The sequence below is a fragment of the Solanum stenotomum genome, chromosome 6 (assembly GCF_019186545.1).
Source record: "Solanum stenotomum isolate F172 chromosome 6, ASM1918654v1, whole genome shotgun sequence".
Classification (NCBI taxonomy): domain Eukaryota; kingdom Viridiplantae; phylum Streptophyta; class Magnoliopsida; order Solanales; family Solanaceae; genus Solanum; species Solanum stenotomum.
In genome coordinates, this window is record NC_064287.1 from 39,382,593 (window position 1) to 39,394,980 (window position 12,388).

A 12,388-nucleotide genomic window follows, 5' to 3' on the forward strand; every position below is an offset into this window, starting at 1 on the left:
ATATGGTTCAATAATTCGGAAAAATGCTTGGAAGCCATATCGCCGAAAAATCCAGGGCTAACACACACACACAAAAACACTACGAAAATCGCTTAATTTCCTAGTGAGTGGATCCTAAATGCTAAAAAATGTGGAGTCGATCATGGTAAGACTATAAGACTTGTTCCCCAGGTCCTTATAGATGGTTCTCTAAAGGTTACGAAAAGAAGTACCCGAAAGCCATATGACCAAAGTATTTACAGGCTAAACACACACGGAAAACTAAATAAATCCCATATTTTTTGTTGAGTGGCCCCTAAATTCTAAAAAGAGTGGCGTGGATTATGGTGAGTCTATAGAAATTGTTCAACAAGTCCTTCGGGATGGTTATGTAAAATTTTTGAAAAAAATGTGTCCGGAACTCATATCACCAAAATAGTCCATAGGCCAACACACACGAAAATTGAGAAAATCGCTTAATTCTTGTTGAGTGAACCTAAATGCTAAAAGTGGAATTTATTATGGCGAGGTTACAGGAAATGTTTCCCAGGTCCTTATGGATGGATCTGTAAAGATTTTTAAAAAAGGTGCTCAAAAGCCAAATCACCAACAAATCTATGGGCTAACACACGAAAAATTGAAACAATCGCTTAATTCATGTAGAGTGGTTCCTAATGCTAATAGAGTTGTGTCGGTCATGGTAAGGCTATATGAATTGTTCCCAGGTCTATAGATGGTTCTCTAAAGATTTGGAAAAAAAATTCTTAGAAGACATCACAAAAATATCTGTGGGCTAACATGCTCGAGAAATTGAGTAAATCACCTAATTCCTATTGAGTGACTTCTAAATGCTAAAAAAAGTGGTGTGGATCATGGTGAGGCAATAGAAATTTTTTCCTGGATCCTCACAGATGGTTTTGTAATAGATTTGAAAAAAAAAATGCCCAAAAACCATATCACTAAACAATCATGGGTTAATACATACCAAAAACTAAGAAAATCGCATAATTTCGGTTGAGTGACCTCTAAATACTAAAAAGAGTAGTGTGAATCATGGTGAGTCTATAGGAATTTTTCCCAGGTCCTTATGGATGGTTCTATAAAGAATTTAGAAAAAAGCGTCAAGAAACCATTTCACCAAAAAATTCATGGCCTAACACACACACAAAACAGAGAAAATTGCATAATTCCTATTGATTGGCTACTAAATGCTAAAAAATGGTGAGGATCATGGTAAGGCTATATGAATTGTTCCCCAGGTTCTTATAGATGGCTCTGTAAATATTTTCGAAAAAAGTGTCTGAAAGTCATATCACCTAAAAATTCAATGGCTAACACACGGAAAATTAAGAAAAAATGACTAATTCAAGTTGAGTAACCCCTAAATACTAAAAAAAGTGATGTGGATCATGGTGAGGCTATAGAAAACTTTTCACCAGGTCATTACGGATGGACCTGCAAATGTTTTGACAAAAAGTGTACCAAATCTGTATCACCAAAATTTCCATAGGCTAACACACATGAAAAACTAAAAAGATTGCCTAATTCCCATTGAGTTGCCCCTAAATAATTTTAAAATGTGGCGTGGAACATGATAAGGCTATAGAAAATGATCCTCAGATACTTATGGATGGTTTTGTAAATGTTTTGAAAAAAGTGACGGGAAGTCATCACAAAAAAACTACATGGGAGTTGCACACAAAAATTTGATAAATTGTCTAACTATTGTTGAATGGCCCTAAATGATTAAAAAAACTGGAGTGGATCATTGTGAGGTGATAGAAATTGTTCCACAGGTCCTTACGAATGGTTCTATAAAGGTTTCAGAAAAATAATATCTTGAAATCATATCACCAAAAAATCCAAGGGTTAACACACAAGAAAAAGTGAGAAAATCACCTAATCTCCTATTAAGTGACTCCTAAATGCTAAAAAAGTGGCATGGATCATGGTGAGGCTATAGGAATTATACCTCATGTCCTTACAAATAGTTCTATAAAGGTTTAGAAAAAAAAGTGCAAAATCCATGAGATAACACACACAAAAAACTGAGAAAACTCATCTATTTTCTGTTGAATCTCCCTAAATTCTAAAAAAAAGTGTGTGGACTATGGTGAGGCTATATGAATTGTTCCCGAGGTCCTTATGAATTGTTCTATAATAGTTTTGAAAAGAAATCTCCTCAAAGCCATAGCACCAAAAAGTCCATTGGCTAACACACGGGAAAAGCTAAAAAAATGCCTAATTCATGTTGAGTGGCCCCTAAATCCAAAAATATGGTGTAGATCATAGTGAATCTATATAAATTGTTCTCCAGGTCCATAGGGATGGTTTTGTAAGTGTTTTAAAAAAAAGTGTTCGAAAGCCATATTACCAAAAACTTCATGGGTTAATACACATGAAAACGTAAAAAAAATTGCCTAATTTCTCTTGATTGCGCCCTAAATGCTAAAAAAGTGGCATAGATCATGCTGAGGCTATATAAAATTTTCCCATGTACTTACGGATGGTTATGAAAAGGTTCTAGAAAACGTTCCTAGAAGCCATATATATCACCCAAAATAATTATGGGCTAACACACACGAAAAACTGATAAAATGACCTAATTCCATGTAAGTGACCCCTAAATGCTATTAAAAGTGGTGTGTATCATGGTGAAGCTATAGAAATTGTTCCCCGGGTCCTTATAGATGATTATGTAAAGGTTTCGAAAAAAATATTTATGAAAACAATATAACCAAAATATTTGTGGACTAACACACACGAAAAACTAATAAAATTACCTAAATCTTGTTTAGTCTCCCTTGGATTTTAAAAAGTGGGGCCTGGATTTTGGTGAGACTATAGTTATCATTCCAGCTCCTTACAAATAGTTTTGTAAAGGTTTGGGAAAAAATGCTCAGAAGCCATATCAACAAAAATCAATGAGCTAACATATATGAAAAATTAAGAAAACCGTTCAATTCTTGATGTGTGGCCCCTAAATGCTAAAAAAATGTGGCTTGGATCATGGTGAAGCTATATAAATTATTACCTAGGTCCTTATGGCTAGTTCTTTAGAACTTTTTGAAAAAAAGTGTATGGAAGCATGTCACCAAACATTCCGTGTGATAAAATTGCTAAATTTCTAATGAGTGCCCCTGAAAGCTAAAAAAGTGGTTCTGTAAAGGTTTTGGAAAATAGTTCCTAGAAGCTATATCACAAAAATATCATAGGCTAATACATATGAAAAATTGAGAAAATTACATAATTTCTGTTGAATGACCCCTAAATACTAAAAAAGTGCGGATCATGGTCATGCTATATTTATTGTTAACTAGGTCCTTACAGATGGTTCTGTAAAATATTTGGAAAAAAAGTTCCTGATAGTTATATCACCAAAAAGTCAATGTGCTAACACACACGAAAAATTGACAAAATCACCTAAATTCTATTGAGAAATCCCTAAATGCTAAAAAGTGGTGTGGATAATGGTGAGGCTATATGAATTATTTCCTCACGTCTTTACCGATGGTTCTATAAAGGTTTCCAAAAAAATATGCCTAGAACCCATATCACCAAATTCACGAAAAAATGAGAAAATCACCTAGTTCTTTTTTTTTAACCCTCCCAAGGAGCTCCCACCCATTTTGCTCCCTTGGTGACTTGAACTCGCAACCTTTGGGTTGGAAGTGAGGGTTGCTTACCATCCGAGCAATTCTCTCTCATCACCTAGTTCTTTTTTAGTGTGCCCTAAATGCTAAAAAAAGTGGAGTGGATCATGGTGAGGCGGTAGGAATTTCTTCCCAGGTCCTTACAAATGGGTCTGTAAAGGTTTTTGAAAAAAGTGCCTAGAACCCGTATCACCAAACACACGCGAAAAATTGAGAAAATCACTCGATTCTTGTTGAGTGTCCCCAAATGCAAAAAAAAAAAAAGTGGAGTGGATCATGGTGAAGCTGTAGAATTTGTTCCTCAGGTCCTTACAGATGGTTTTGTGAAGGTTTTGAAAAAAAAATGTACGAAAGTCATATCACCAAAAAATAATGGGCTATCACACACACAAAAAAAAATCGCATATTTTTTGTTGAGTGGCTTCTAAATGCGAAAAATGTTGATTGGATCATGGTCATGCTATAGGAATTGTTCTCTAGGTCCTTATAGATGATTCTATAAAAGTTTTGGAATAAAATATCCTAGAAGACATATCACCCAAAAATACATAGGCTAACACACGAAAAATTAAGAAAACTGCCTAAATCCTATTAAGTGGCACCAAAATGCTAAAAAAAAAGTGAAGTGGACCATGGAGGAACTGTTACCAAGGTCATTATGGATGGTTCTATAATGTTTTTGGAAAGGAAGTTCCCCAAAGCCAATTCACCAAAAAAAAAAACATGGGCTAACACACGACAAAATGATAAAATCGTTTAATTCATGTAAAGTGGGCCCTAATGCTAAAGAAGTGGTGAGGATCATTTTGAGGGTATAAGAATTGTTCCCCAGGTCCTTACAAATGGTTTTGTAAAGATTTTGGAGAAAAAGTTTCCAGAGGACATATCACCAAAATAGCATATATATTATTGGGAGTAGTATTGAGCACCGATATGGGGATGAGTCTCAAAATCCTCATAAACCATGTATGCCAACATTGGTAAATGATCATACTTTTTAGATGATTCCTTATTGCCTTTAAGCATAACTTAGTGGATCTACCCCGACAAGATATAAGACAGTTCTGGCAGCGTATCATCACCTAGCTCATAGTGATGGCTGTCGATTAGAGAATATCTCCCAAATAAGAGTAAAGAGTATGTTATTGTATTTTTATGCATTCGAGTTGACATTTACTACGTTAAAGGATTTTAATATCGCATCTTTTATTATTTCTTTCATATTGGAGTTGAGTTGAGGTGAGTATCTCTTCCCCGGTTATCAGTCCAACTTAGTATGTTTCAGTTTTCCCCTTGCATGCTCGTACATTCAATGTACTGACGTCATTCGACCTGCATCTTTTCATGATGCAGATACAATTATTCAAGGTCATCAATCGGTGCTTCGTTGATACCATTAGCACTCCAGCTAGCTTTGGTGAACCTCTTTGCTTCTGGAGGGATCCACATCTTTATCTTTTGTTTTGTTAAGATTTCCTGAGTCTTGTCCCAACATCTATTGTAGTATTTAGAGGCTTTATAGACAATAGTAGTTGAGAAGTCTTTTTTTTCTATTTCCTTTGTTGATGTTTTGAGACTTTGAGTCGAATACTTATGTTTATTCAAGAAATTTCAAACATTCATTAAGTTATGTTGTTTTGAGACATTATGAGTTAACTTTTGGTAGTTGGAGTTCCTATTTTTCTTGAGTAAGTCTTCCTCTAAGTAGTCAGCCAAGCCAAGGGTTCGCTTGGGGGCCAGCAATGATTCTTGAGTGCCGGCCACGTCCAGGCTGCAGGCTCGGGGCGTGACAGTGCAGTTGAATTGGTGCATTGCAGTTGTGAAGAACAACAAGCTGATATTCTAACTAAGGCTTTTCCACCAACAAGTTTGAGACTTGTACTTGAAGCTATATAAAATACAAGGCCTTCAACATGAAACATTGTATATATGGAGTTGTAGAAAATTAAGAAACTTGACGTCTCCATTAATGGTAATGTATGTCAAGTATAAAAGTGCTAAACATTATAATTCTATTCCAATTGTCGATCCATTTATTTCTGTTGGGAATTTAAAACTAAAAATATTTGAAAATCCCCCTATGGTAGGTAGTAAAGATCTGAACAAGTGTGGCTGTAGTTGAAGAGAAGAAAAATATTTACAAATCATAGGGTAAATAAAGAATCACTTGCATTTTCTAATGATAAATCTGATCACGTAGAATAAGATACACGTGTTGTTGAAATACCCAAATTAACACTAAACCAAAAAACCATGTATTACATTAATTCCCACAAAATAAGCTTCCACATTACAATCTAGCTATCCACTATAACCTTTTACATATAAAAGCAATATATATAATTCAAATATAATTGTCTTGTTGTAGTTATACTTGGTGATGAACACTGCCAATATTTTCTAGAGGGAAGAGGGTTTCACTATAAGTACAAATGCTTTCAATCTGGCCAGGAAATTCTTGGACCTCAAAATGTCTCCAACTCTTATTCTTCATATCATAAAAATAAAAAACCATAACATTATCAAGACTTCTTGATGTTATGTGTATTGCAAATACAATTTCTTCAGCACCATACTTGCGAATCGTAAATGGATGCACGTAAAACTCATTAGGTTCCCTTTCTAAAGGAAAATGAAGTATCTCATGTTTCTATTCTTCGTCTTCATCAAAAACCCATAGATAAATGTCGTTACAAAACCAATAATCACAATAATTCATGATTCCTAATTTTCCATTCACTTCTATTAGCATATTATCACAATCGCTAAACTTACGACATAATTCAATCGACATTGTGATACTGGTGAAAATTTCTGATTTAACATCAAACGCAACTATACAATAGTCCGGATCAAGGCTAACCCGATAGATAATCCCACTAATGCAAATTCCAGATATGTATCCTGCAATAGAAAAACCATGTTTGTCATATTTAATCATTTCTCTCCATGATTTATCTATGCCTAAAGTGAAAACCCATGCTCTTGATTCAATAGTCACAACAACTTTATACTTGTTTTCTTCAGGCTCAAAACTTATCGAACATATAAAGTCCTCGCCCTCATGAGGAACATCAGGAAGAAATCTTACTTCTCTAGTAGCGGGATTGCAAATGGCAATATACTTCAGATCCCATATACAAAACAACCCATTATCCGACTCAAAATGATAATTATAATCTAAACGAAAATTAATAATTCGATCATACAGCTTACTAAAATTGTCAATTTGATGATACTTGGTGGCATTTCCATCTTCTTCATCATGATGATCTTCTATAGCGTAACAAACATCGTCTACGCATGCAATCAACTTAGTATCACCACCATTGATCTTAGAATAATTGGATAAATGGAGATCCACAAAATTTGGTTCCAACACAATTGAATTATGAAATTTCGAAACACACCTAAAACACATTAAAGACTTAACTGGAAGCCATGAGAAAATTTGGATGGTAATATCTTGAGGAATTTTGTCTTCTTCCATCTTTGACGGCTGAAGTTGTCCTAATTTTAGGTTAAATTGTTTGTTTAATAACTTCTTAAAATGCTTTACTTAAGACTTAAGTCTTAATAGATATTTTCCTAATAGGGCCATAATCCTCTAAAGCCCAAGTCTACCAGTCAAAACGAGGACAATGTATCTGTCCATATTATTGATGTTTCATGTATTTGAGTAGTCCATAAATCCTTAACATATATCTTATTGTTGTATGAGATACAGGTCTAATAATTGTATCAGATACAATTAACGGTTAATATCAACATATATCGCGTATGTTCCTATACATCGCGTAAAGTGATGTATCCGACCGATACATCACGTAAAGTGATGTATCTGAGAATAAGAGGGAGTAGGGATTTTTGTATTTTTTTCAAATGGTAGGAAATATTTGAAAATATGGTAAAATAAGTTGTGTATTTAGGTAATTTTTCCTTTTTTATTGAGAAAAAACTAGAAATAGCAATCATAATAGACATAATAAGGCTTTATAGATATAGTTTCGATAATTGCGCTTCATAGTTATAGTTTTGTTTGCTATGGAGGTTGCGATTTATATATTTCGCGCCATTTGTATATTTCGTGCGCGAATATACAAATAGGATAAGTATATACAAATTCTCTATTTATACAATTAGGAATTTTTTAGAACTCCATTGGTATATTTCACTTGTCAATATACAAACAGGGTAATTTTTTTATGAATTTTTCATAAATCGTATAAAAATAGTTAGATTTTGAGATGTAGTAGTCCACCGTGAACTGTAGTTCCAGGTAAATAGTTTGCTAGAATGCGATAAAGTACTTAACAATAAAGACAAAAAGTTTTACGCGGAAACGTCATTGCTCAAGGGAGTAAAAAACTACGACCTTTCACGTAGGATTTCAAGTTGTTTTCACTAATATCAAGCAAAGTGTGAATACAAACTCAGTTGTTGGTTAACGAGTCAGGTCCTGATTCAAAAGTTAGGTCTCACATCGGTTGTTGGTTGTCTAGATCAAGTCCTGATTTGAAAGTCAAGTTTAGATTCGAGTGACGGGTTCGAATTTTGGATTGGTTGATCGTACGTATCCAAATTTGAATGTCGGTGTCATTTATTGGGTTGGATATCCTATCCAGTTTGAATGTCGGGTCTCAAGCGGAAAGTCGGGGTCAGGTCCTGGTCAGATCTCAAGATCAAATTTTGGATCAATCATCGGGGTTGTATCTTAGTACGGGTGTGGGGTCATGTCCTAGATCGATTATATGAGATTGGTTTTCGGGTCAGAAATTATTTTCCTAAAAAGTAATTTCAATTCTCTAGCTAAATATAAAAGATACTTTCTGAAAATATTTTTGAAGGGTGGTGAATCAGAGCTATCCATGCACTCTATCACAAGACCACCTACAGAAAAGTAAACAACGATAGTGAGTAGGAGGAAGAAAAGCATACCAAAGTGCTAACAACAATAGTGAGCTACCCTTGCACTCAGTCACAAGACCAGAAGGGATGTTAGACTTAATAAATAATGAAGCTACCTTACATTAGACAAGATCCGACAAAAACAAACAACGACCATCAGTCATTCAATTACAAGTCAAGAATTGCATATAAGAACCCTCATTTTCATGTAATGTATACACCCATGTCAACAATTGAAACGAGTCTGTGGATCCGATACCAATATCGTATTTGCACTCTAATCGGCTTGTGAGCCATACTCTAACACTCTTTTATTGGTGAACCTGATCCAATAATATTTCTCAACGCGTATAATCACTAATCTCTATTTTCTTATTGCGATTTGTTTGACTAAATATAAAATTTTACTAGAAAAGGCTCAAAAATCTCCTTTTTAACATATTAAAAATAATTCATGATTTGCTTTTGTTGTAGTTGTGCTTCATTTTGAGTTTTGAGTCTTTACTGTTTACAGATAGCAAATCAAGGAAAATTGTAGAGTGTTATGTGGAAAGATGTGTTGGAAAATTATATGCACAACGGAAGCATACCATAATCATACAACTTACATGAATAATAGACAATACATAGTTTATGCTAGTACAAGTACAATCATGTTAGAGCACATAAACTTTCTAAAATTTCATTCAAGAATTACCATTTGAAGTGTGAGCAGATACCTTCAAGCGAATCCACAAGCTAGTCGACAAGTTAGAACCTTCAAGCGAATCCACAAGGTAGTCCACAAACTGGACCACAGTTCTACGGTCTTCTACAGTGATCCCAAGTTCACTTCAGAACTCTCTCAATACTTGGGTGGGAAAGTATCTTATAGAAAACTTATCCACTTTCAATGGTTAGAAGAATCCCTATTTATAGAGATTTCTTCCTAGTCCAAGGAGAAGGAATATATACCATGTCTTTCCTTAGAATAGAAAGACATGTACATCTCCCTTTCCTTAGAAAAGAAAAAATCATGTCCTTCTCCCTTTTCTTAGGATAGAAAAAGTGATATACTTTTCTCTTGCCTTAGAATAGAGAAAGATACATAAATCTCCCTTTCTTTAGAATAGAGAAAGACACATACTTCTCCCTTTTCCCTTTAGAATAGATTATGAGTTCTAGTTAAATATGGGTATGGTAGGGACCACAAAATTAATTACCGAGGCTTCCTATTATGAAAATAATTCCAGATAATTAATATGAATTATTCTTACCATGATAAATTACAAATCATTCCACTAGAAATTCGTAATTGCACTCCTCTATTTATATTTTGAAATTCCCCATTAAACACATATGTAATTCCCCATGTTAAGATTACAGATACTAATCAACAAATTAAGTTACTGATGAACTTAATTCAATGATCAATTTCCTTTAGAGCACTGCTTAATTTAGCCGGATTCATAAATCCACTTGCAAGGTTTGACACGATGAAAACTTTTAAGCTTCTCAAAAAGGCATATCATTAATCTCTATATCGAGACATAGATTCCGTCAACTAACTTATTATTTCACCAATATATATTATCATCATCCAATCTACCAAGAATATTGACCCATCTTAGAATCTCACCTTTTAAAAAATCAAAACGATAATTAACATATACAGATCATAATAGTTATATCAGGATTAAGAATATAAGTACATTTAATAGTTTAGAGAGTATGCTTTTGTCAGTCATTCTAAAGCAACTATCTCTACTCGGTCCCATTCAATACATACAAAATGTACTAGCACAAGAAGTTGGAACTATACCATTCCCATAATCAAGATAAACTACATATAATCTTGTGCTACAATCGTACCGATGACATGTCCAATTCTCATCTTAGATTGTGAACAAAAAAAAACTTTATACTCATAAGAACCGATGATTTAATCCTCTATTTATAAGCTTAAACTCTATACACTAAATCATCTACTATAAAAGTAAACATACACCATAAACGAATATATGATCGATTGAAATAAATAAATAATTATTCTATAATAAATACTATATCTAAACAAACTACTTAAAAATTGTCAAAAAACGATGGCCAAAAGCGATGGACTGTGTCGCTTTTTTGGCCAAAATTGACGGAAAAGCGACGCAGTCACCTCCGTCGCTTTTTAGCCCGATGCTTTTCATAAAACGACGGACAACGTCTCTTTTTGATTATCTTTTTTTTGAATTATTTTTAACAAAAGCGACGAAGTTCGTCGCTTTATTTTAATTTTCATTTTTTTTATTTCTAAAAGGCGACTCTGTCCGTCGCTTTTCTGGAAATTTTATTTTTGAAAATCCCTAAAAAGAGACAGACAAAACCACGCTGTCTGTCGCTTTTATGGGATTTAAAAAAAATAAAACCCAGAAAAGCGACGGACAAAACCACGCTTTCCGTCGCTTTTCCTTAAATATTTTTGGTTGCAGAAACTGGCAGTTTCTGCTGCCCACCTGCAAATGCAATTCAATTCAATTCTACACTATTCAGCCCAAAACACACACAATTAAAAACAAGGCATAATACATATATTGACCCCTAAACTTGGCTTCAAATTTTAACTTTGACCTCCAACTTTCATAATGCACAAATAGGCACTTTAACTATCCAAAACTTAAACAAAAAAACACTCGGATCCTACCTGGCAAAATGAGTGAAATACACTCAAATTAGGCGCGTCAGATGTAAAAATTCAGGGGGTCAACAGTAAAAAAAGCATTGAAAGGACAATTAAACCCTTTTTATATTTTTTTCAACAATTTTCCCCTCTTTTTTGCATTATTTGTTGTTTACTGCAAAATGCAAGTGACATTTAATAAAAATTTTTGTTATTACGAAAAAAAATTATAATGAAGTTTTTTTTTGGCAAGAAGGAAAAAGGAACACGTGTAGTACTAAATTTTTTTTTTGAGATTCAATCAATTTTTTTTGTCTTTGAAATATTTCTAGCTGTTAATTACTGTAATTTATAGTACTTTCTAAGAAATTTTCAAATAATATATATTATTTCATTTGTCCGAATTTATGCGTCACCGGTAAAATTTGAAGAGTCAATCAGATCTTTTATATATTTTTATATCTTTTAAATATTTAAGTAATTAATTATCGTGATTTATAATATTTTATACAATTATTTAGTATGGTAAAAGAAATTTAAAAGAAACACGCATCCTTCAATAGTAAAATATGGGTCCCCCTTTTTTTTTACAGGTTGACCTCCTGCCTGTATAGTCTTTTTTTGTCCAGAAGGAAAAAGGAACACGTGTCGACCCCAACGTCCTCTCTATTCCCGCTTATTATATTATATACTAGTGATGAAGAGCCCGTGCTAATAATTAATTTAAAAGTTAATTTTTAATTGACGTTAAATAAATAGTTTTAAATTTTAAATTTGAATAAATTTTATATATTTATATGGTAGTAAATGTTCATGTTAACTCTAAAATGAATACATCACTATTAATAAAGCTTGAAGTTTAAAGAAAAATCCTTAAATGACCAAAATAACCCTTAAACTCAATTTTAATCACAAAAAGCATACATGTCCACGGTGTGGTGGCTGATTCATCAACTAATTTTTTGTATGTTTTTTCAAAAATATTTTAGTTGCTAATTTGTTATAATTTATAAAAATCATTAACGTCATTTTCGAATAACTTATAGTATTGTTAACTTTCAATAATATATATTGTTCCATCTATTCAAATTCATGTGTCACAGATAGAATTTCAAGAGTCAACAAAATTTTTTCTAAAAAAACTATATTTTAATTATGATTTATAGTACTTTTAAATATAACGTATAGTGTGTTTGTAGGC

The 12,388-nt window shown here is 33.2% G+C and overlaps 1 protein-coding gene across 1 annotated transcript; it reads right to left on the bottom strand.

The window, feature by feature from the left end:
* Positions 1–6,282: 6,282 nt before the first annotated feature.
* LOC125868731 (putative F-box protein At3g10240) lies at positions 6,283–7,122 on the bottom strand. Its single transcript, XM_049549313.1, has one exon. The coding sequence runs from the start codon at positions 7,120–7,122 to the stop codon at positions 6,283–6,285; it is 840 nt and encodes a 279-aa protein (XP_049405270.1).
* Positions 7,123–12,388: the final 5,266 nt, after the last annotated feature.

Excerpts from the sequence above, each read along its gene's own strand:
- LOC125868731 (XM_049549313.1), bottom strand. The coding sequence starts at position 7,122 with ATGGAAGAAGACAAAATTCCTCAAGATATTACCATCCAAATTTTCTCA.